At 38.8% G+C, this 26,556-nt stretch overlaps 1 protein-coding gene across 2 annotated transcripts in view; it reads left to right on the plus strand.

Moving 5' to 3' along the window:
- Positions 1–287: 287 nt before the first annotated feature.
- Positions 288–26,556, plus strand: part of LOC119741788 (protein SSUH2 homolog) — a 59,368-nt gene continuing 33,099 nt past the window's right edge. Inside the window, exons 1-7 of one of the 2 annotated variants that reach the window (XM_038217687.1) lie at positions 289–333; positions 10,198–10,388; positions 14,618–14,754; positions 16,930–17,059; positions 17,797–17,857; positions 18,060–18,184; positions 23,415–23,477. In XM_038217687.1, the coding sequence (XP_038073615.1) occupies positions 10,209–10,388; positions 14,618–14,754; positions 16,930–17,059; positions 17,797–17,857; positions 18,060–18,184; positions 23,415–23,477 (696 nt within the window). In that variant the 5' untranslated portion in view covers positions 289–333; positions 10,198–10,208. Of the gene's footprint in view, positions 334–10,197; positions 10,389–14,617; positions 14,755–16,929; positions 17,060–17,796; positions 17,858–18,059; positions 18,185–23,414; positions 23,478–26,556 lie in introns of both variants that reach the window. The other variant, XM_038217694.1, reaches the window with a different exon arrangement.

Raw genomic sequence — 26,556 nt, forward strand, 5'->3', positions numbered from 1 at the left:
TGGCGCGCCCGGCGTGCAATCTTCGAAATGCGCGCGCAGTACGCTGTGAATAGCCAATCAGCGTCATTTACGTCATCATCATGGCCAGGGGTTAGTGAAAGGAACGCGCATGCGCCCATGGAGTCGAGGCTGTGATTGGCCCGTCTGACCACGTCCGCGCATCATGATGTACTGTTACGCGATGCAAAGCAAACAATCTCCCCTCCATCCCAAATAGTCGAGCCGAATGTAGAGTTGACCTGCTGAGGTCACGCGAAGATCAGCGCACGCGCAACATACATAAACACACATGAACTATACCACTGTGTTCGTCGGATCGGCAACGCGAGGCTGGTGAGTAAAAACTCAAATTTATCACCCAAAAAATGTCCCATGATCCAAATGTCAATTGTGGGAAAACATTTCAGAGTTATGGATCAACCAGCTCAACTTTTGTGGTGGATTTGCATTTCAGAAAGTGGAATTTCAAACAAAGGTATTTCGTTTATCAAAGCCCAAAGGGCATGTCCAAAAGCCATAGAGTGCTGAACCCCGAATTTGAAGGCTCTCAGAAGGCTGACGGAGAGAAGCCTTCTGATTTCAGAAGTAGCAAACATCATTCAGCAGGCTGCTTTCAGCTCAATTACTCCACGAATTCAAGTGACATTGGTTTAATATAATAATAGTTTACCTTGAGTGATGGAGATACTACATAATAATTTTCCAAATTAACAGTCAGTCCGCAGCGCACTGAAAAGACGTTCAGTTTATTTGCGCTGTATGCATGGCATTCCGTGTGTGACCTCGTTTTGAATATTTAATGAGCTGCTGACGACGCTTGGAATGTGGTCCAGAATATCAATTTTATTTTTCAATTGTCAACATTATGTATATTTTCTTTCAGATAGGGAAATATTCAGTTATATTATCAAATCAGATTGGAAATTACGTGATATTTAGAGGGTGAAATTTTTAACGCAAAAAAAGCTTCGAACCTCAACAAATCGGCCTCCCAAACACGACGAGGTTTTCCATCTTTTGACAATTGCCACAGCCAAATTTTACACCAAAGTTAAAGATAATTCCATATTCTATCAAAAGATGGATGATTTCGTATTGATCTTTTTCTACCCGAGTCAGGGCACACAAAATTCTAACGTTTGTCCAAAAAAACTACGACGAAACATCCCGCCATGACAGCACGTTGTTTTCCAGTGCTCTCATTGGTCAAATATGACGTCATTGACAAAGCCTTGGTAATAACGTGTAGTTGGTGCATTCCTGTCGAACTACGCACAACACATCGATGCCATGGAATTGCGGCATTTATTAAGTTATTTTCTTTAGGTCTAGAACCCTTCGGACATTATTTATCTGTTAAATTCAATATTGAACTGGCATTGCCAGTTCAATATTGTTGGACTGTGTTTTTTTCTTTAAATTTTATCCCTTTACTAAATACAAAAATGTTATATGCAACTTCAAAATCAGCCAATTGAACAAGTGACTAAGTTTTAAAGAGAATAATCATGTTCTGCATTTATTGATATCTTCCAAAGTACAACTTATAAAAAATCATATAAAAATTTAATTTGTGCTATGAACTAATTGTATGCAAGAAACTATATGTTTAAATATAATACCTGTTTGTTGATTAATCTAAACTCCCATGTACACGTACTTGAAAACATGACTGTTACACCATCAGCTGCTATAAATAAGTGTTTTCGAACACTTTATGAAAAAATCTGATAACTAATTTTTCATGACATCTTGCATCACAGTACAAGTACATATATTATTAATACCTGTTTTTCCTGCCAAAAATATTGTCTGATATAAAAAGGGTGAAAAAAGACACTTTTATGAAAGAGAGCTCTGGCACACATGTATTGACAATGACTGCCTTTGGCTAAGAAATAACATCAACAAAAATTTACATTGTCAAATATCATCAACTCTGCTACGGTACAATCAAAAACTGCCCAAATCTGGTAGTATGAGGTACGAGGTTAAATTTAAATGATTTATAATTATAGTGAAGTAAAGATGATCATTTTTGCATGGTGTCACTGACCACAATAATTATTATGTACACGAAACATCTAAAATGTATAATTGCAACATGTACATCAATAAATTTTTCTTTGATTGATATTTTCGGCGTAGTATCTGTGGCATGACTTTATATAACCATTTTTAACAGTGACGGCAACAACAAATGTCGTTGATTAACACATACTTGTAAATGTTGTATGCACTACACAAAACATAAGTCCGGTTCGTACTCTGTGTGAAAGAGAATGCAAACGCAAAAGATTGATGCCATAGCAAGTTTTCGCGCTGCGATTTTGCAAAGGTTGAGCATAATTTCAACTCGGGCAAATTTTGCAGTGAATATTTCATGACATCAAAATCATTGATCAAAAGTATGAACCGGCATTAGGCCTAGCAATGAAATACAAAAATCATCATGGTTCCCGTGTTGGAGGTGATGAACTGTCGCAACATCTGAGGACCATTCAGGGCGCCGAACTGGCAGGGACAGGTTCCTGATTGGGAGTGAAAGAAAATATGACAATCGTCAGTTTATGGAAAGAATTTTTTTTTTGGAATTACTCTTCAGATTATTATAAAAGCACTCTTGCAGCATAGTACCAATTAGTCATGTACGCAGCCTAAAAGCAGCCTTCATTATGTTGTAAAGCAGTCCATAGTAAATTTTCCAAAATTAAGTAACACAAATATTCAGGCACCATGCATTAGGGCCTCACAAAAAAAAAAATTATTTCAATATTAATTTAAAAAAAACACCCCCCCCCCAAAAAAAATCCAAACAAACAAACTAACCAATGTTCCTAAAAATGCATGTGCTCGTGTGCGTGATCATACATAACATACATGTACATGTACATCATACTGTACACGCTGCACATGGCCACGCCAAAAAAGGCCGAAAAATTTGAAATCTCGCGCAGGAAAAGTGACTCGGAGAAAAGTACATACATGTCGCCACAAGCTAAAATATGTATCAAACGAAAGCTCATTGCTCCCTTTATCGTTGTGTAGTGATCATTTTCGTCTTTATTTTCTACCTGAGTCAGGGCACAACAAATAAAAACACAACAAAACTCACTCTCAAAATCACAGCCGAACTTCGAGTGAACAAAATTCTGCCAAAAACATGCAGAATCTCGACGTATTTTATATCGTTCGATTCAGAAAAACGTTCGCTGTCGACTCACCACGCATCTTGGAAACCAGCTGCTTCATTTGGAATGTGTAGTTCGTGAAAAAAGATCGGGCGAACTCTCGCAATTACACGTGTAAGTCTCGTGGCGGTTTCGTGACGTAGGCCGTTCAAATAAAATTCGGGATTTGACCTCATTATCGCGTGCACTGCGTACTGACTGTTAAGGCTCTTTTTATTTTGACTTTACGACGTCAAAAGTACCGATGTCACTTTTCCCAGTTCTGGATCGGTTCAATCAGTTCCGAATCGATCAAAAACTGCTTCGCGCAAAAAAAAAAAGAATCACATGAGATTTTTTTTTTTTTTTCAGCCAGAATTTACCGAATCAAGCATATTTTCTGATAAAGTATTATTTAATTTTCCCAAAATAGTTTCATTCAAGAGAATTCCACCAAATTTAACAAAGAGAAAAACGTAAATGATTTTGAAACGTTTGTCTGCAGCGCAGCGCCATGAACTCACGCACGGACCGAAAACATTTTGACACAGCACACAGAATACGTCACACAAAATTGATTAATGCGCGTGTAGTTGGGTCGTAAGGATAAGGGATGAATAAGTACACGCGCTTTCCGGAACTAGTCATTTGTTGGCGAATTTTCAAAAATTAGAGACTCTATGGTCCGAGTAACTTGGACCCAACTTATCGCCTTTTTAACATTCGGACATAGTCTCGCCACACCATGTCCGAATGTTAAAAAGGCGATAAGTTGGGTCCGAGTTACTCGGACTAGAGACTCTACAACTTATTTTGATACAACAAACATTCGATGGAAGAGCTTTTACGACTGTAGTGTATAAACAAAATATTCGAAATCACATGGTTCAAGTAGTGTACCGAGGAGAACATTTTTTCGTCGATTCCAGCTCCGGCGATTTTCTACAAACCGTCCAAACAAGTCAAAGTGCGAGTTAGAAATCTGACCGAAATTCCTGTTCTAAAGATTTTATTGAAAAGATCTTCGTATATCAAGAAGCATACAATTTTGTCAGAAATAAAATATTGGAGACTAATCCAAAAGAGGTAGGTTTTTATTTGAAGCTATCCGGAACTAGGAAAAATCCGGAACTAGGAAAACTACTGTAAAGGCTATAGCCCCACTAGTGTGGCCGCGATATTGCTGCGCTGTATCTCTGGCCACATGCTAGCCCAGGTTAGACAACGTCTTCATTGTATTACCCATTGCATTGCGACTGACACAACGGAGTCCAACCTGGGCTAGCCATAGTCCAAGTAACTTGGACCCAACTTATCGCCTTTTTAACATTCAGACTAGTCCGAGTAACTGAAACCCAACTTATCGCCTTTTTAACATTCAGACTAGTCCGAGTAACTGAAACCCAACTTATCGCCTTTTTAACATTCAGACTAGTCCGAGTAACTGGGACCCAACTTATCGCCTTTTTAACATTCGGACACGGTCTGGCGATAGTAGGGTCCAAGCTAATCCTTACATGCTGAGCAACACAATTGTGTCCTTGACAAAAAAAACCCAACATTGCCCAACAAAAACATCAGATGGCATCTTCATGCCCAGCGTTCATTAGATGGTCCCCGTATCCCGAGTGCGATTCCTTTACCGAGCGCCCGCTGCATCGATTATGATAATGAAGACTGCAGCAGGTGCATTTTGAACGATAATAGGGAGTGGGGAACTAGCTTGAACTGGTTTCCGTCCATAAAATCTACCCTAGTTCCCGACTCCCTATTATCGTTCGAAATTCACTTGTGTTTTCAAGTGCGATTCCGTTACCGAGCGCGATGCATCAATTATGATAATGAGTAGACTGGATCACGTTTGTAAACTTAAGTGCATTTCGAACGGTTAAAGGGAATCGGGAACTAGCTTTAACTGGTTTCCGCCCATAAAAGGTGCCCTAGTTCTCGACTCCCTATTATCGTTCGAAATGTACCTGTGTTTACAAATGAGATCCAGTCTACTCATTATCATAATCGATGCATCGCGCCCGGTAACGGAATTGCACTGGGGATACAGGGACCATCAAATGTACGCTGGGCATGAAGACCGCATCTCATCATTCAAACATTAACACGAGTTGGAAATTTAACGTGTTCATCCGGATCATACATGTAAGTAAACCTAAGTACAACCTCCTCAGCAGTGGGCGAGTGTGGCTAGCCTAGTCCGAGTAACTTGGACCCAACTTATCGCCTTTTAAACATTCGGACATGGTCTGGTGATAGTACGGTCCAAGCTAATCCTTATATGCCGAGCAACACAATTCTGTCATTGACCCAAAATCGAACATTGCCCAACAAAAACATCAGATTTTACCCTCAAAGCATCCTCCAAATTACTAGATACGCCACTTAAGGTACAAGTAGACATCAATAAATAAGATGGTTGTACTGAAGTTTACTTACGATCCGGATGAAAAGTAAAATTTCCTGTTCAATTCCGAGAGCTCCCCTAGCGATCGTGAACACGTTAAATTTCCGATTTGTGTTTGAATTGCCATGTGGTCTTCATGCCCAGCGTTCATTCGATGGTTCCTTTTATCCCGAGTGTGATAAAAATAAAACGGCACACAGTGTAAAATGAATGGCGCCCCCAATAACTAATCAGTAGACTTGCCTCAGTGATGTTGTGTTCTTCTTTCGGGGGAAGGGCAGGGTCTTAAAAAATCATCCAGCAGACATTTACAATCTTTAATCAACTTGAACGTTACAGGGAAAATATTAGACTTTATTCAGGGGATGTTTTGGTCAAACATTAACTATGAACAAAAAAGATGAGATCATTATAAAAAAACACTTCCCGCATACTGCGATAATAGGGAGTCCACCTCCGTTCGCACACTCCAAGCATGTCTATTTTCACAGGCATTGTACATGGAATAAACCACACACCACCATCGGATTTTTTTATATCAATTTGAAAAGGAAGAGTTATACTACACAAAAGACAGGACAATTTAGGAAGGTTAGTGGGGAATCTCTATTCCGAACGAGAAACGTGATAAGTGCTGCAGTAATAGGGCAACCCATCCTACATGGCGGTATCAATAACCTCTTTTGTATTTACCGACTAACCCCATAAATGTATTTTTTTTTCACCGAAGCTTGAAACAGAATTACATTTAAAAAAATGCTGGTTCAGCATTTTTTTTGTCACTAAAATCAGTTGATTTTTGTTTGCTGGGCAAGGGTTTTGCCAGATCCCTTCCTGCTATGATAGTGGAAGGTCTTAAACTTGTCCAGAACGTCATTTTTGGGGAGTCAGAACTTGAATTCCCAACTAAACTTTGTGTAGGTCATCTGTATTCTACATTTCAGTGCAGTACAATTCTTGCAGGTGTAGCCAGGCCTGACATCAGCTGGCAGGCATAATTATGTTTTTTTCAATAAGGTATTGACAGAAAATTCATTGTTTATGCCTGTTTAGCATCCAAGCGTGTAGAAAAAAAGGTAGAAAAACATGTTAGCTTCCATATATGCACGAGAAAATGCATTTCAAAATAGTGCTGACTCAGCATGACTCAACACTTTTAGAATGATGGCTCCCACGGCCGTCAAGGGCCAGATCTCCACATTCCAATATCCACATTTGTTGATATGATATTGGTCTATATCTGTACCAAATTTGGCACTGTTATTATAAAATGCACGTTTGCTATGCCACCCACTTTACAGCAGTTTTGAGTGATTTAGGGGTAGAGGAAGCAAAAATGGCCATGGTGAGCCCAATTTTTAAAAAATTTCACTTAATAAAATACATAGCACATAAATATATGGATGCTACTTATTATGATAGATAATGGACAGATCCGAATTTGGTCATAAGCCCAGCCCACCTTAGCAACGGTATGGCAACGCCATCAGCTCGGTCAAAGTAAACAAACGTGTGTACTGTGTGTAGCATGATGTACATGTACGTACTTTTTAACAATGGCAACAATGAGAGTGGCTGATATATTTCAATGATTTTGGAGAAAAAAAAATGCGCGTGAGTTGGGTCGTAAGGATAAGGGATGAATAAGTACACGCGCTTTCCGAACTAGTCATTTGTTGGCGAATTTTCAAAATTAGAGACGGGGAAGTTAAAGAGTACAACTTTTTGAAATTCCAGACTGGGTATGTGCCCAATTCATTTGAAGTTTGAAAGATGGTTGTGTAGTACAAGAGAAATTCTACAAAACTTATCACAGGTACCAAATTTACCTGGAAAGCTGATAAAGGAGACGAAGCAGCTGCGCCGCATATGATCGTCGTAAGTTACATACATGTAGGCCTAGCCTAGGCCCCTACCTTGAATTTGTAGCTAGGTAAGTTTTGGAATAAATTGCCTGTATTTGTGTGACCACGACAAACTTAAAGCATAGGCTAGTCACGAAGAGGAAATGGCCTTCAAGTTCAAAACCCTCAGAAGCATGAAAAGTACAGGGTGAAACTCATAGGCCTGGTTGTTCTGAACGTGATCAGTGATAGCCTACCGGTAGGCCTACTTTTATTTTGATAAATCCATGACAGTGAATGTCGTTCATTATATGCTGAATTAATGCTATTCATGCTGAAATTGGTGTAAGACGTGCAAACCCCGCCAGCCTGATATACATCCGCACGCTTTGCTGTCCATTTAACATTTTCAAGGTTTGCTTCATTAGGAGTTTCGGAAGTGGAAAAAAAAATATGTTCAGTAGATCTTGATAGTAGATCTGCAATATTGTATCGATTGCCATAAAAAAAAAAATCAAATTTCTAACAGTTGATTTTATGTTGATTTTCTAGAAATCTAGAAATCTTTGGTTGGTTGTAATACGATACTTGATGACGTCATTGCCAGAAAGCTTGAGGGCTATAATAACTGTGCTATTTCCAGCAAAACTCTGGATTACACCTCTCGCGGTTGATTTTTCAGTAATTTTTCAAAGTGTCTTTTCAATATAAGTTCCGGTCTGATGACGTAATCATTTTTTTTTCAAGCACAAGGCTTGTCTGCATTAAGGTCATTGTATATGGTACATTAATTTTGAAGCGATTACCGCAAACTTTGTCACACACATGCAATGAAAGTGCGTGTTTGACATTTTCTAACCTGTCGCTAGAAGGCGCTCGAACATCTCACAACGTCACCGATAATTGTTTTGTAAGGTTCAACCTAGGCAGAGACTAACATCATTGAAAGCAAGTTCACATCTTTTTCCAATTTCAAATTATAAGGCACTTCCGGTTTCAATCGGAAGGAAGGGTCACGTGATAGGACGCGCACAAGATAAATGAAGATCATGTATCATCATATCAATTCCCGTACAATTCAAGTTCTGGTCTCTCACGTGTGATTTGTTATTGAGTTTAGAATATTAAATTTATTAACCCTAACTCCGAAGCATAATTTACTAGGAACCATGTATGTATTATACCCATTCAGGCAAATTCCAACACCCACATGGGAATTGTACACGCACACTATTGGACTTAGTTTCTGGAGGTATGCCAAACCCAATGTCAAAGACCATCAGTCTAACACACATTGCATTGTCGCCCAATTTGGGGGTGTTTTTGCAGCTTTGATTTTTCATGAAAATGTCAGATACGCATGAATTTTTTTTCGATAATATAAATCTTGAAGATGCCCTCTTTCTAGAAAATTATATCACCTGAGCCACATGGGGATTTCCCCCTTGTTTTGGCCAATTTGAAGGCGGATTTTTGGCTGGGGCCATATTGGGGGTCACCCAAATCAGGAACGACATCTACAATTGCCTTTTATTTCGCATAGGCCTAAATGTCAATATTAGTAGTCAGAGATTACATAAAAATTGAAATAAAAAGTTAATGCAAAGTTCCAAGATTAGGGGTCTTCAATATTTGAAAAAAAAATGCATGTGACGTATCATGACTGATCATTTTTGGCGCCCCCCCCCCCTAAAATTAAGGTGTAAAGAATGAAGGGTACAATTTTCCTTTACTCCTGCTCTACTACAGTAGTTGTACCCATGTATCCAAATGCAGCTTCCAAATCAATTTCAATCTCAAGATATGGGTCCTTAAAGTCAACGATTTATTCTATGGGCCAGTCAGTTTCCCCTTTTTAGGCAAAGTTCATTAAACTTTGTGCTACTGTAACACCTCAACGGAAAGCAATTTGAATTTTTGCTTTCGACCTCATCTATAGAACAACTACATGTAACAAAACCTTTTCACCAAGTTTGAACAAAATCTGTGACTTATGGTGCCATGGCCCGTTGAATTGGCATGGAATGACTCAGGTTCAAACCTCACTCCAGTCATTTCTTTGTTCAACTTTACTCAAATTACTTTTCTTTTCTATTCCTTCATTCCTTCATGTAGCCACCAAATTTTATATTTTTGGTCCCCACGTAACCTTCACCAGATGTGCTTGTTCAAATTGTCAAAAATGCCCTAGACAACATAAGCACACCCATTGTAAAATGGAAGCAGGTTGTTCTTTCTCAGTAATATACATGTACATGCGTAGATTCTACGCACAATTAAAGATGGCTACTTTAGTACTACCGTACATGTATGTGCCAGGAACCATGTGAAAACACTGCAGGTTTGTGTACATTCAGATAAATATTTTTGTCTGCATTCATGTACATGTAACGGTACTTTGCACCATACATGTACAAACCAGTGTGTGCATCTAGTGTGTTCTGTACATCAAGTGTGTTCTACCATACCTGCACAGAGTTCACGTTGGTAAACAAGTTTGAGGTTTATCAAATAAACTATTAATGTATTACATATGTCTTCTCTTTTCATTTTGTATGTGTATGTATTATTGAGTGGTCATCAAACTTTTTTTGTAACATTTATTTTTAGATAGTAAGATAATTAGCTACATGTACATGTACATTTACAATGTATAGTACCATGGTAGTACTGGTCACCATCTTTTTGTAGATCCTTTACAATTGCCATTTTTAATTGCCAGTTGTTAGATACATGTATTAACGTCACACTTTTATTTCATCTTTAGAGCTCTCTAAGATGCAGCAGCCACAAGGCAGTTACCCGCCACAGTCAGGGGGGTATCAACAGGGAGGGGCACCTCAAGGATATCCACAGCCCCAGGGGCAAGGTGGTGGATATCCACAACCCCAGGGGCAAGGTGGTGGATATCCTCAGCCCCAGGGGCAAAGCGGTGGAATAAACACTTCAGCAACACAGGTACTTACAGCCATCCAAATTTTTCAACATTTTCACAGAACAGAGACTACTACTCAAGACCCGTCCCTCCCCCCCCTCCCCGAAAAAAAGAAGAACTTAAATCAACACTTTTTTTGTATGTGCACAACAGTACCATGTTCAAATACCGAAATGTTCATGTATTAGGCCTAAAGCCTTTGTGCTGCAAAGTTCCACCCAGGAGCAGCATGTACCAATATAAACACTATTTTACTAATAAAAACATTGACATGTGTAGAAGTCAAGTTGCATTTATATCTAAGAAAATGTACATTTATTGCATATTGTATTTAAAAAAAGTGATTAAGAAACAAATTTACCAGTGATTTATTTACAATAAGGTCAAAAATATATCTGCAAAAAAAGGGTCGGTTGCTCTGTTATTTTTTTTGGGGGGGGGAGGCAAATTATTATGCTGCACATACGAGTATTTTCGGCCGAATTAATTTGCACCAGTCAATAGCTATCAAAATTGGCGCCCAAAATGGAAAAAAAAAATGCCTTCAATAAAGCATTTTTTTGAAATCGACGATACTTCTACATAATGGGGCATTTAAGTCGTACCGGTACACACCACTATGCACACCATTATTTACAGGGGACTGGCCACCACCGTCTGTGCTGCGTAGTTTCAGCATGCATAAAAAGCCATTTCACCATTTTTGCCAGTGGAAATAGCCGCGTGGTATCACTACAAGTACGATTGTTAAGACCTCCAAATACATACAGAAAAGCAGCAAAATAATGTAATAATAATGTGATGGAGCATATATACAAGTTTGGTTAGGGTCCTGGCTATTGATAATTCAGACGTTTTTTGGTCAAACTCTTCAAGAGTAATTCAGAACTTATTGGTCAACGATTTTGCAGTATTTGCTATCCATGTGCTGAAGCCATTTTTACAACTGGTGCATGTGATTATTTTTACTAACCACAAACAACTAAATGACACACCTCTCAAAAAACAACTAAGTAATTCTAAACCTGTTCTTTCAGACATACTTATCCAACAAACATGACAAAGAAAGCTGGACTAAGGCAATATTTTTTATGTCAATTGGAAGCTGAAGTTGAGTAAAACAAGCGCGGTGCACAATAAGCTCTGGCCCGGTTCCGGAATGTCTCACTTTATATGCAAAATAGACAACGGCATTGCATTTGGTAAATATTTGGTCAATTGGTAGTTATGTTTTATGGGAAACCTGGGGAGCCCGTTTTTGGTCAATTTTCCGGAGACAGACTGAACGGCCGGCCGACCGACCAACTGACCGACCGACAGACTGTCAAAACACGAAGTGACATGTAGAAGCTCCTGCCAGAGCTTAAAAATACCTACAAAAGAAACACTACGTCCATGACTATACTTGGTCATTTTTGTATATAAACATACCAATGGCCAACTGGTACCAACATTACTTTACAAGGGAACTGAAATTAGCGGTATGTCAAAAAGTGGAGCTTTGGATCAAGGTACTAAATTGTGTAGTGCATGGTATACAAATATTGAGTGGCTCAGCGTGGAATGGGAGGAATATTAGCGCAAGGTAAAATCTTGACTTTTCCATTTCACGAGGCGAAGCCGAGTGAACTGGAAAAGTCAAGATTTTACCGAGCGATAATAGTCCTCCCATTTCACATTTTAAAGCCACTCAATATTTGTTTTATTTAACTGACATATAGATCCTTGTCATTTGATTGGAATTTATTTTCTTCAATACAAAACTGGAGGAAATTTCTCTATTCCAAACCACCCCTTCACGAAAATATTTGAACCCAACGCTGTAGCGCTGGCTCTTTGGAACAACACGCGCTACGCCCCACACTGAACGCGCACACCAACATGCATTTGCACACAAATACCGGTACCCCGCCATGATCCTAACTGTTGAATAGTATTTCCCATTCCCCATGGGCGGATAGTACTTTTTGAGCCGCAGCGTAAATGGGAGCAATAACGAATGTCACGTGATGTGAGTTCCACCAATCAAATGACAAGGATCTGTATGTCAGTTATATGTATATAAATACAATACTGTTGAGATTTTGGGGTGAGAAAATTGGATCCAGATTGATTAACCTTCTTGTTACCTTTTGGTCTTTTTATTTTTTTCTCATGTGCATATAGAGTGAGAGATATAAAGGAGATAACTTTATGACCACTGGACGTGGGAATTAATTTTGATCAGTTATTTAGTGTGAAAATAGGGCACAAAATGAACACCAAAATGTGACATGCAACATAAGGGGTTAGAACTTTTATATTTCCTGATAAAATGTTATTTATTTTACTTCTTTTTGCCAATTTTTTTTTCTATAAAAGCTTCTTGTTATAAATACCAGAAGTTCCGTGGAAAATACTTGAAATTTCTGAAAAAAATGAGGAAATATGGAAACTGTAACGGTTGTAACATTTGGTGTCCAAAATGTTACAAACATAACATGGGCATAACAGCAACTGAAAACAGACATGTCCTGATTGAAAGTGGAGTGATTGTGAACCATCAGCAGTCATGACATATTGTAAAAAAAAAAAAGTCGTCTCCATGTGCTTTCCATGTACAAAAAAATCACGTTAAGAACACAGATCACTTTGGTGTCCAACTGTTACATACGTAACATTCCATTTTTCCTCCTACACAGAGTGAAGCAAATGGAAGCAATTCGCTTTAAACTATATTTGAAGTGAAGCTACCCATGCATACATCTTGTACTATCCTCAATTCATAACATTCAAATATGAATTAAGAATAGGCGCATGGTTGAACTTTGGGGTCCACACAATTGATACGTGTTACATACGTTACAGCAAAATATGAAATTTGTAAAATACCGGTAGGCTACATTTTACAAAGCATTTTGATTACTTAGCTTGCAATTGTATAGAATCTTCATTTTAATGTTCATTATTAGCCTATTCCATAAGTCGCTGTGGTTTAAGGGAGTTTGTGGATGTTGGTGTCTTTTGTTACGAACTTAAGATATTATGCCGTTAATGTCTAATAAATATCTCCCAACATGGTATGTACAATATTTTAGCACATTTCTGTACTTCAAATGACAAAGTGATTGTAATAATATAACATTTAGTAACTAAAATTAACCAACAGCAAAATTTGAAGTGTTTTCTGTACATTTTAGGTAACGTTTGTAACGGCGTCTTTCAGTACATTAATCAGTTGGTCATTTCTCTATAATCCAAAGTCCTGGTCCAAATAGGTCGATATTTCAAGTGTTGGGCTCCCTGACTAATGCCAATGCATACCACATATCACAAGTTACCAACCTCATAAATGCTGTTTATAGCACAAACAGGACACCTTGTTACGAACGTTACATTTGAATTTCAGAAAATAATTAACTATGAAAACTGTACTTTTGGTAAGAAACTATCTCTATACTTTTAAATTGCTTCCTACACAGATCATAGATTAAAATAAAGACAGAAATTTTACTGTATTTTGAACTCAATTTTTTGAGATTCCTGTCACACTTTAGTGACCCAGTATCATATTTATACACATATAATACTAGATGGTATAACTGTGGCACTGTAGCCGTATACAAAATGGTATACATTGGTGAACATGTGTGTATGTATGGTACATGTACATCTGTACATGTAGCATTGGCATGATTGGATGCATTTAGCATTGGATGCATAGTCATCACATTGTTAATAGATTAAAATTATTAAAAAAAAGCTCTTCTCTTGTCCGATTTTTGTCCCTGCTGGTTGGTAAAATATATAACTGAATTTAACTGAGAAAAGTTGCTAAAAATACAGGTGCTCTCGAACATTCTCGAAACATCATCCTGGACATCATTTTCCTAAGAACTGTACATCTGCCCATAATGTTATCCCTGCTCTAGAAGGCAAACACCAAAATACAACATTGTTTGTTGTATTTTAAAATTTGGAGCCATGGGGTATACTGCACTGAAGATAGTTAGCATTTGCTACACGTACTATCGTATGTATTAACCTCCAGCTATCTGAACAGTCACAGACAGTAAAAAAACAAAAACAATCCTCTTCACCTGCCATGCCTTTTACACAGGCTAGTCACCAACAGTCAGATCATATTTGCTTTATGTAGGCTGGGAGCTCTTTACTGTTGAAAACAGTCACTTGATTGATTTTGAGTGAATGATTGTGGCACAGAATGTATGATTGCATTGTTTTATTGTGCATAATTTCTACTTGATTCTAGCCCCCAGCAGCAGCCACTGCCCCACCATCGGACAATATGGATGCTATTGCTGGTTATGGCAATTTTGGTGCCCCGCTGGCCCCTCCTTCCTATGATCAAAGTATGATGGAACCACCACAGCGTTCGGATTTGCCCAAGTGAGTGTAAAGTGCCCTCTGAACCCATTCAACTTCCCCCAAGACTATTTCACTTCCAGTTGCAATTTTGTTTGCCACATTAACATACCGGGAGAAAGATAATTGATGTAGAAGTAACAATCAGGTATGGTTAAAGCTCATGGTAACAACTTGATTCAAGGGAATCATTGTGCAAGGTTGTATTTTTCTGTTACCGCCTATAGAAATTAAATGTTCCCATTTGAAATGTGTACATGTGTATTACCGTGAAGGAAATTTTGGTACAATGTACATTGGTATATCTTCTCTATACAAAATCATTGAAGTTTGGCCCTTTTGAAGTGGGCGACTTTTTAATCCAAATATTTACATTTTCAATTTGTGCTTGTGTACATTGCTTTGATTTTAAAGGAGTTTGAAGATATGGAAATGTATAAACTGGCATATACGTGTACACCTGCATTGTACTTTGCTCTTGTAGTATTTGGGGGGGGGGGGGGCAAAGGCAAAGCTTGTCGCCCAGTTCACAGGAGAAAGGCGGCTTTGTGCAATCATGGACCCCCTATTGTCACTAATTTTCCTTCATTTGTTTGTACCTTTACTATTTTAACAGTTCTCATTGGTTTTGTACACAAATTTCAATTGTGGACGTGCTGTCAAATATGGACCTTTGGTTAATGCTCGTATTCTTTCCTCCATAGTCCACGATTGCCGGGGTTTACACACACACACACACACGCAGACAGTCGTGTTTTGCTATGCTTCCGAGGATCGGCTTAATGTTTTCCTTTGTTCCTTTAATAACCTTTCCCATAGACTAAGCGCGCAAACCGGCATTCGAGGACAATAGGCACCGTCGTCCGAGGATGAAAGGTCCCTTTGTGCTCCTTTTGTTGTCTGTCCTCAAGCTTGATACAGTACAAGAGCACGCATGTTTATACCAAGTGGCTGTAAGCCGGAGGGGGATATTGCGACAGCATTTTCCGTCTGTGCATATACATGTATCTGTGTGTGCGTATGCATTTGTTTATGGTGTAAATCGAGGACACACACGTGCAACATCATCAGTGAATCGAGGTCAAAAATCGAATCAAGGACTCCTTGGTTGGAAAACGTGTACAAAACCAATGAGAGTTGTTGCAAAAAAGGTAGTACAAACAAAGGATTATCAGCCATATGGTTGCGAAGGGCGATTTCTAAAGGTTATGTATCACTTTATTTTGAATGAAACTACATGTACACAGACATGTTCATGTTGGCGGGTGAAATCTTTAAAAATTAATTTCTCCTATTTGGAAGACCGTATCTTCATGCAATTTTCAGAATTTATTTCCCCTATACATGTAGTGATCCAAGCATGTGCTGAGAAAAATTCATTGCACGAACCCTTTAATTAAGAAAGCGAGGTGTGCAATTACGAATTGAAGACATTGGATATGATTTATGCCAAGATGACAAAATGTGAAATATGTTTGCTCATTAATGAAAAGGAATGCCCAATCAACCCCTTACTACTGGTTTGGACAAAGTTTAATGAACAACGCGATAGTTTTAATTTGAATGCATCTTTTACAGGGACGAGTGAAGCTAAAAGACGATAAAATGCTCGGATAGTGAAATTGAATGATTCGTTTTGATTGTCGAATGTCGATCTACGTGATTTTTCAATTTTTATCTAATGAGCCAGGCAAATTGAATGAAAACCCATTAGTGGTGATAGCATGATAATAGTTTCACATTGAGTGCTGCATCCAATAGCCATGAAAGGTTTACAGATTTCTTCTTCTCTTACTTGGTTTCACTTACACATCAAAGCCACTTTTGATAAACAAAAGTTACCCACATTGCAGCAGTCAACAATTGTTAAATAGTGGCTACTCAATATTTCTTGAGTGTACGATGCAGATTTATTTAGGCTGTCATACATGGATGCACTTTAATAAGTGCATACACGTACATGAACAGTACAAAATAGACGAGCTTGGCATGTGGCTGGTAATTATTCCATTTCCGACCATTATTTCACACTCTCTGTGATGCATGATTTACACTCCAGGGATTAGATTTCTATTTGTGCTGGTGTTATTTATCATGCCCATCCCTCCTCCAACCTTCCTACTGGTAGAATTGATAGATTTGACAGGATAAAGTGAATGATCCTCCTCCTATTTTAGTCTTTACTGCATTACTTAACAGTATGCCCACCGTGACAGTGGAACAGGCAAGGGAGGCCCTGCTTAGTCATGTGGCTGAGAATTGCTGTTATGGTAAAAAGGCTGCTCAAGAAATGGTCTTCAATGATATCAGTCATTCAAGTGCCTTCCATGTAAGTATGCTTGTATACAGGTATGTTTGATAATTGAATGTTTTGCAGTCACCAATAGCATACATGTAGTAATAAATCGCTGGCTGTGGGTGAACCGAATAGGCAGCATCATTTGATGTTTGAGGGCGCTGTTCATGTACATGTGTGTGTGCGTATGCTTCATTTCTGTCCTTGTTTGGTGCTTTGTAGATTTTAAATTTGCATTCCCCTTGCTTTTGAGTTTCATCCCAAGAAAACAATTCTTTTCCTAAATTTGCTACTTTTCTAGCAATACAAAAGTTATTCATTTTTGAATGAGATACGCATATCTACCAAAGAAAATCGGCCAATGTTTAGTTATTGAATTATTTTACAATTTCAAATTATTGGCTGCCAGAATATAATACCAGGGTAGGCTGAAGATAAATATGTGGCTCTGAAGTATAATTTAAATAACCCTGATAGAAAAAAAAGTTTACCTTGTTTCTTGTATTAAACCGACTGCAGTCAACTTAACTTTGGCATGGCTGGATTGGTTTGCCACCTGAAGTGTGCTGATCCCATTAATCCCTGCTCATTGTTCAAGACAAGGTTTCACATGTGAGTGCACGCATGTTGGACATTTGCGCAGACATCAATCATGGCTGTGATTGGTCACAACATCATGGGGATGAACTTGATCAATTGGTATATTCCCCAGGTCAACACTTTACATGTGTATCTGTTTTCTTCCTTGTTTTCCCCTTCCATCTTTAAAGTACAAGTTGGAAACTTTCACAGAAAAGCGGACAACTGCATGGGCTTCAGAACCTTTCAAAGGTAAACAATGACTAGATTTGATGATGTCAATGTTTTTGAAATCGTGCTGTAAAATACAAAAATGTCAGAGTATGTGTTCCACATTTCACACTTATGTGTGACACTTTTGTAATGTATGAAAGTCAATTAACAAAAAGTATGTTTCTTTTATGATTTAATAAGTTTTGCTGAGAGTGCTGGACATTTCCTTTGTTTTCATCAGGGCAAATGGTTGATGGGCCCGCCAATGGACCTGCACCTGGGCCATGGGATATGCAGTGCAACCCCCCTGCTAAATTCAAGAACCACAAAACTGCTGTAGAAGTGCCTCATACTGCATCTGTCAAGGTAGGACCTTTAACCCTAACGTACCTAAATCCATCAAAATCCACCCCCCTGTTTCGGGGGATTTCGGCGGATTCAGGATACCTCCATATTGAACAAACTGGGGGATTTTGATGGACTCAGGATTCGAAGCCTAGCGGAACTGGCGGATTTTGATGGATTCAGGATACCTCCATTTTGAGCTATTGGGGGACTTTGATGGATTCAGGATCTCAACAGTTTAACTCTTTTGCAATGTTTGTGGTCAAGTAAATACTGCTGGCACTAGCCCTGCCAAGTCTGTCACAACATGTACACACATGTACTGGCTGGACTTGCATGGAGGGTCACGTGCTGGAGGAGAGATACAAATAATGCGCGAAAACGTGACGAACGCAACACCGTTTACGCGCAAAGAGCACCATGTGCATCGCTAATAATTATGTGTGGCATCCCGTAATTACTCGGTGCGCATTTCAGCTTCGCATGAAGAAATCTTTTTGCAGCCATTTGAGTGCTTATTGTACTTTCTTTTTTGTTTTAGTCTGAGGAATCCAAGGACCCGAAAATACGTGAATTATAATAATAATAACTAGAGGTCTATGTCTGTTTAAAAATAGAACATAGGGCTTTTGCGCTTATATTTTTCTGTACGACTTTATCCTTTATTTGCCAATGTGCTGTCATGTTAATGATATTGTTTGTTCAAAGTTTGTTCAAAGTTCATTAAAAGTAATGTTGATCTAGTAGCTAACAGATATAAAATATTTGAAATTTGTTAATGACGTCATGTTGATGTCATTTCGGATTTTGTATATTGATGCATATTGAGTTAACCTGTTTCATTTAGCAAACAAACTGAAAACTGAAATCTTAAATAACACTAAACGATGAGTAAATGAGCACGCAAACACAAATACAAATCTACCATGACCCTGGGTTTCAGTCTGACTCTTTCCTAGTAATAGACAGAGACAAGAATTCCTCAAAAGATAATCTGTTTCCTGGGTCACCAGTTCCAGTTCAAGAGCTGTGATTCAAGTGAAAACTGTAGATGGGATCATGCATTGAAGTAAGGTCCAAACGACACGCTGGGGTCCACAACTGGTCTAGTTGATGGCTTGAATCCAATTAACCAATCAACAGGCCGAGAACCCACTCAACAGCTAGCCGAGACCCAGTCCGATCCAAGGGCTTGGACCCAAAACCTGAGATATAATATTAAAAGTCATGGGTACACAATAGTGTGTAGCATATTTGCCTTACTCTTTAAGAAGCACAGTAAGCCAAAGCAGCAATTATATCAAATGAATCAACTGTGCATGCCTAATAATTATATAATGATTTCACCAGGCCTCAATGGAAGCAGTTCACATTTACATTTAACTTGGGCTTGAAAACAATTCCTTACATTGCAACTAACAACTAAATTAAGAAATTTAAGACATACTGTAGTTTGATACTAGTCAAATTACTCGAGAACGTAAACCCTCCTTATTTTTTTCATGACATCTCACATCACAAAGTAATAATAATGCCAACTATTTGGAGCCAGAAAAATATCAGCAAGTAAGTGCAAAGGAGGGGCAAAAACAGTTTAATGAGCTTTGGCATACCGTACATGTATGCAAACGTCCATCTTTGGCTAAGAAATAAACATCAATAAAAATCAACATCAAAAATATCAACTCCCCCACAATCAAAACTGCTAAAATCTGGTGGTTTTAACACTTTCAGTTGAAACAATTTACAGTGAAGAGGATAACAATAACCACATTCTTTGGCATAGTGTCACTGAGCACGATAATTATGTACATGAAACAATGTTTATATGTACACAGGTAAATTTGAGATAATCCTTGGTTACTTTATTTGGCATGGTGGATGTCTGTGGCATGAGTTTACATAACCATTTTTGTAAACATAGCAACAACAAACTGGAGATGATACTTGTCAATGTTGTTGGCACTACGCAATGCATATAAAGACCGGTTCATACTTTGCGAATGCAAATGCAATTGTTGATGTCACAACACGTTTTTGCACTGTGATTTTGCAAAAAGTTGGGCACGGTCCAATTCCGGAGAATTTTGAAGCGAATGTTTCATGACATCAGAATCGTTTTCCATTGGCTATTAAAAGTATGAACCAGCCTTTTCACTGAAATACAAAAATCATAAATTGAGCACACTGGAATTTAATGCTGCATGAATCCGAGTCTCAAGAAATATTCTCATGTTGGAGGCAATGAAACTGTCAACGGCATCTGAGGACCGAGGCATTTAACTGGCTGGGACATGTTCCTGTATTGATAGTGAAAGAAAATATGACAAGTAAGTTTTTCTTTGTATGACCGAAAGCACAAAGTACAGTGTACATATGTTGTACAGCCTAAATGCACCGTATGTTGTCTAGTTTTCCAGTGAATTTTCCAAAACTAAACCAACTGTCTTCACGAAAAGCAGACATTCATAGATAGCTCGCTAAAACTAGGATTCGGGAGTAAATACCGTAGCTAGGAAGCTGTACATACTGTCCCATCTATTAAGAAAATGAAAAATTGTAAATACATGTAAACACATTTCTATAAATATGAACAAAATGTGCATAACAACAGGAATTTAACATGCATGACATGAAAAAATCAGCCACCTAAAAATGTGCCCCGAAGCCCCCCAAAATGTGCTCATGTGCATGATGATTTACTGTACACGCTCCGCGTACAAACCGAAAGACATGGCAGACAAACAACTAACATGTCGCCACACCGTGACGAAAGCTGCTTCCTTCATCGATGTATGGGATAAGTTTTTTCATAATCTAGTCCAGTCATAGCGAAGGAACTGAAAAAAAGCTCATCCTCAAAATCACACCCCAACTTTGAGGGAACAAAATTCTGCCAAAAACACTGAGAGTCCACATAGTTTATATCATTCAGACAAAAACGTTTGCTTTCCACTTACCACGCCGTCTTGGAGACCTGCTACTTTTGTAAATGTGTATTTTGTGAAAACAGAGATGCCTAACTCATATAAACCAATTTTGAAGTGATTACCGCTAACTTCGCCACAGACATCTACTGAAAATTCATTTTACACTTTTTTCAAACTGCTACTAGAGGGCGATCTAACAAGTTATGACGTCACTGGTAAATTTTTTAAAAAGTGCAACCTAGCCACAGACTAACACCGTTGCAAGCTAATTCGCACCTTTTTCCAATTTTAAATTATAAGGTAATTCGAGTTACTTCCGGCTTAGACTGGAAGGAAGGGTCACGTGATTCTGCTCACACGAGATAAAGTGAAGATCCTGGATTATTCTATCAATTCCCGCAAACGTCAAATTCGGGTCTCTCACGGCTAATTTTATACTGATTTTCAAAGATTAAGTCTATTAATCTTTAACGTGACGTCATGTGACCCATGATGACGTAATGATGACGTCACTCTTCGGGACGCAACTATGCCATAAGGACTATGCCTATGCTGACTTTGAATGATGTACGACAAAGATTAATGCCAAAAGTGGCGTTGAGAAAAAACATGTACAAAGTCTATGGGGTTCAGGCGACAAAAAGAAGAAGATTCAGAAAGAGAAATCTTAACAAAAAGAAAGGCTTTTCCGCAACTATGCAGAAAAGCCAAATACAAATAATTTTATTAAATGACAGGTGACCTAAACTTCCACGTCTGTAACTCAGCTGTGTAGCATTTCCTTGGAAAATACATTTACATTGATTTGACAGAGACTGCTGTTGCCGATTTAAAAAAACAAATTAATTGAAAAAGCTTACAAAGATGAACCCTAGTTTGTATCACAAGTGATTAACAGAGCACATAATTTTAGGCTTCAAGCACAATTATCACAGAACACATAATTTTAGGCTTCAAGCACAATGTATATTCGTAAATACAAGTACTCGTACTTGTAAGCACCAGTACTCGTACTCGGATGTTCAAGTACTCGTACTCGGAGACCTGTTCTTGTACTCGTAAGCACAAGTACTCGTATTCCTACTAGGCAACCTAGGTACTCGGCAGTACTCGGTACTCGGCAAAACGTACTTGACTACAACACTGCGATTTAGTAAAGTCGACTCTGATTGGCTGGCAAGCTGCTTGCATATATCTGGATGTTTAGATCAGACGTGATACAGGAGATTTGGCTCCGTGGATAACGGATATTTCTCAGACTAACAGATATATTGCACAAAAGTATATTTTGCTTCACACTGTAAAGGACATTTGGGAGGACACCATGGTGTCCCTGTTACATGTGATTCTAGCAACTTGTTTGTGATAGGCTTATATTTCTTAAGCCTGTCTTTGAAAATTCAAATGTTCGTACACAGGTATCTTTATTGCTTTATAAGATATATGAACTTTAAGCATATTTAATGAAAACCAACATAAGTAATGGCACAGATAAGTCACAAATTTCACACGTACCATGTCGATGTTCCTGTTACATGGTGAACCATTTTTTTTCGACATGTAAAGAGAAAATCAAGTCAGAAAATGAAAAATTTATGTTTATCCCTAACCATCCTGAATCCATCAAAATCCATACCCCTGTTTTGGAGTATTTCGGCAGATTCAGGATACCTCCATATTGAAAAAGGAATCATTCAAATCACTCATGTACTTTTCAAGTTGCGGAATTTTGAACACAAACATCGTTGTAAAGTTCTGTCCACGGATCACAAATAAGGTAAGTGTTCTTTCAGCAAAATTCCCTATGTGAATTGTTTTTGTTTTGCTGAAAGAACACTTACCTTTTTTGTGATCCTCGGACAGAACTTAAAACGGTCTTTGTGTTTAAAATTCTGTAACTTGAAAAGTACATGAGTGATTTGAATGATTCTTTTACTAAAAGAAAGCTTATTAATTGGGCTTTGATATCTTAAATTTCGTAAGTGCTACATACAGAACTTTGGCTTTTCTTTTTTTGTCTCACCCTGTATATAACAGTGTCCCACTTTGGACCCCTATTTATGGAAAAGCCCATTACTAATAAATTATGGAGAATAACAATCTTAGTAGAAAGCAGTTGTGAACATACATGTGTAGCTAAGGAAACTTAATGTCCTGGGCACAATAACTTGAATGAAAATGTCAAAAACTTTCACAGCAAATATTGCAAACTTAACATTTCTCTTATTTCAGGGTAAATCTGAACCCTTAGTGATTTCCTCCACAATGAATTTGCTTCATCACTATGTATGTACATGTATGCATATGACATTTCTTTATAGCCTTGCCATGACTGCGTGGGTATTGGACGCAAACGTTGCCATTCATGCCATGGAGATGGTAATGTAAGTTACATGTACTTATCATTAATCAAGTTTCTTTTTTTATCCCCTTGGCTTTTAAGCCAAGAAAGGGGGATCTTGCAGTAGTGTATTCCATGTGTGTGTCTGTGTATGAGTTTGTTTTTCTGCATTCAATAGGAGACATTGAACAATAGAGGACAATAGGGTCCCCAATTTCTGAAGGTCCACAATTAACAATAGATACAAACATATGGGAGGTCAAAGTACAAACAAAAGAGGGACATACAAAACTGAAATTTGTATCCTTGTAGAGTCATTTGTTGATCGATGTCCCCTATTGAATGCAGAAACAAACTCACACACACACAAGTGAGTTGTCTCACAGTCACTATGTGGACATGTGAACAAAAGATGTTCACATAATGCAGGTTGTGTTGACGTTGTGGCCTAAGCCGTGTCCACATAACGTTTCGCCCTCTCTGGAAAACAGGTTTAGAGGCATTTTCGGGTTAGGGTTATCTGTCGCAGAATGAAGAGAAACATTCAAGGAAATCAAAAACAAATTTGGGGTTGAAAGAGTTTTCACAGTTTAAGCAAAGTTATTTTTTGTACCGAGTTTTCTTAACTACACGAAAACAAAGGAATGTCCACATAGCATATACCACTATTGTCCCACTTTCGTTTGTACTCTAGCTTTTTAGGAAGATCTCCCATATGTTTTGTACACTATCACCAAATTGGGGACCTTTGGGAATTGAGGGCCCTATTGTCCTCTATTGTTCAACGTTCAACAAACTCGCGAAAACGTATATCTTTTTTTATAGTATAGCTGGGATGTTATGGCATAGATTTCCAGTTCATTTGTTGCATTGTCGTAACTAGAGTGGCCTAAATATCTTACCGAAGAGTTACCTAGATTTAGGACAGCAATAAGTTTAAATATTAAATGATCTTATTATTTTGATGATAGATAATCTTTCAAAGAAGCTTTACAAAATGCCATTATTGTTTGCATCTGACAAAGCTTTTAGCAAATGAAATTTATTTAGGCATACTTTGTAAGGTTGAAGAAAGGATGCGGAAAAAGCTTTAAAAATCGTAAGATGAAGAAACTAGTTTTAAGACATTAAAAAGCATTAAAAATGCTTAAATTGAGTTCTCAAAGGCCTAAAAAATGAACGATTCGAGTAATGAATTTCCTATCAGCTTGTAAATAACAATCACACAGCGCTTAATAAAAGAAAGAGGCATATGGAGCGCTTAGTGAATTTTCCCGTCAGGCTGATCGCACACGGCAGACACCACACATGCACATTGTATAGTGAGTGTTCCATCATTGGGATCCCAAATCAATGTGTACATGTCAATGTGTACATCAAGCACCGATCATCGGTGCTGTAGTCCAGTCCACCCCACCCCGTCTGAGTCCTTGGTATCCGAGTCCTTGGTATCCGAGTCTGAGTCCGAGTCCTTGGTATCCGAGTCCTTGGTATCCGAGTCTGAGTCCGAGTCCTTGGTATCCGAGTATGAGTCCGAGTCTTTGGTATCCGAGTCTGAGTCCAAGTCCTTGGTATCCGAGTCTGAGTCCGAGTCCTTGGTATCCGAGTCCGAGGCCGAGTCTGAGTCCTTGGTATCCGAGTCTGAGTCCAAGTCCTTGGTATCCGAGTCTGAGTCCGAGTCTTTGGTATCCGAGTCTGAGTCCGAGTCCTTGGTATCCGAGTCTGAGTCCGAGTCCTTGGTATCCGAGTCTGAGTCCAAGTCCTTGGTATCCGAGTCTGAGTCCGAGTCCTTGGTATCCGAGTCCGAGGCCGAGTCTGAGTCCTTGGTATCCGAGTCTGAGTCCAAGTCCTTGGTATCCGAGTCTGAGTCCGAGTCCTTGGTATCCGAGTCCGAGTCCGAGTCCTTGGTATCCAAGTCTGAGTCCGAGTCCTTGGTATCCGAGTCCGAGTCCGAGTCCTTGGTATCCAAGTCTGAGTCCGAGTCCTTGGTATCCGAGTCTGAGTCCTTGGTATCCGAGTCTGAGTCCTTGGTATCCCAGTCTGAGTCCAAGTCCTTGGTATCCGAGTCTGAGTCCGAGTCCTTGGTATCCGAGTCCGAGTCCTTGGTATCCGAGTCCGAGTCCGAGTCTGAGTCCGAGGCCTTGGTATCCGAGTCTGAGTCCAAGTCCTTGGTATCCGAGTCTGAGTCTGAGTCCTTGGTATGCGAGTCCGAGTCCGAGTCTGAGTCCGAGTCCTTGGTATCCGAGTCTGAGTCCGAGTCCTTGGTGTCTGAGTCCTTGTCGCCGAGTCCAAGTCCTTTTATGAATCTTAAGTTAAGTAGTGTTCTCATCGACACCAATACACTAACACAATTCACAAATATTGCACATCATCGTGGTTGAGAACTAGGACAAAGTTCATTGTTTTACCCCTTTAATACAAAGCAAAGGTCAAAGATAACCCCAAAGGCTCAAAGGTACTGTGTAGTTTACACTTTTACCAAATTCATAAAAGGTTTCGCCCTCAATATTTTTTAAAAGTGAACTTCAGGATTTAAAGGGCTTCCCAATTGTAAAAAAAATTAAAATATTAAAATCCCAAATTCAGATCCTCATTTTCAAAAAATGTTGCTGGAAAATTGTTGTTGAATCAGACTCTTCTCTACCATTCAATCAAGCATCGTTAGGGAGTCTTTCGTCAGGAAACCGAACGGGCACTGTACATCCATGCCTACACCGAGCACAGTATCCGTATCACACATTTGTAATATTTGACTAAATTTCATGACACTGTTCGTGACATAGTTCACAAAGGTATAAAACAGCCAGCATTATTTAAGTAAATTTAAGTACCAGTATTTAACTGAATGAATTTGAAGTTTGTCAACAAGGAGGTTTTAAAACAGTGCATGAGGAAAGTCGGGGAGAAATATCAAAGTGCGCTGCATTTATAATAACAATAATAATAATTTGGGAGGCTAATCAACCTTACTCGCAGCTGGTATGCTGAATTGTGAAGGACGCGGCTACAACGTGGTCGGGCCACTGGCACGTAAAGGCGCCTATGGCTGCCGGGCACATCGACCCATATATGACCACGGAGCACAGCCTGAGATCGAAAGTGTTTGATTTTTCCGGAGGGAG

This window comes from Patiria miniata, unplaced genomic scaffold (assembly GCF_015706575.1).
Source record: "Patiria miniata isolate m_02_andy unplaced genomic scaffold, ASM1570657v1 HiC_scaffold_11, whole genome shotgun sequence".
In the NCBI taxonomy this organism is placed as follows: domain Eukaryota; kingdom Metazoa; phylum Echinodermata; class Asteroidea; order Valvatida; family Asterinidae; genus Patiria; species Patiria miniata.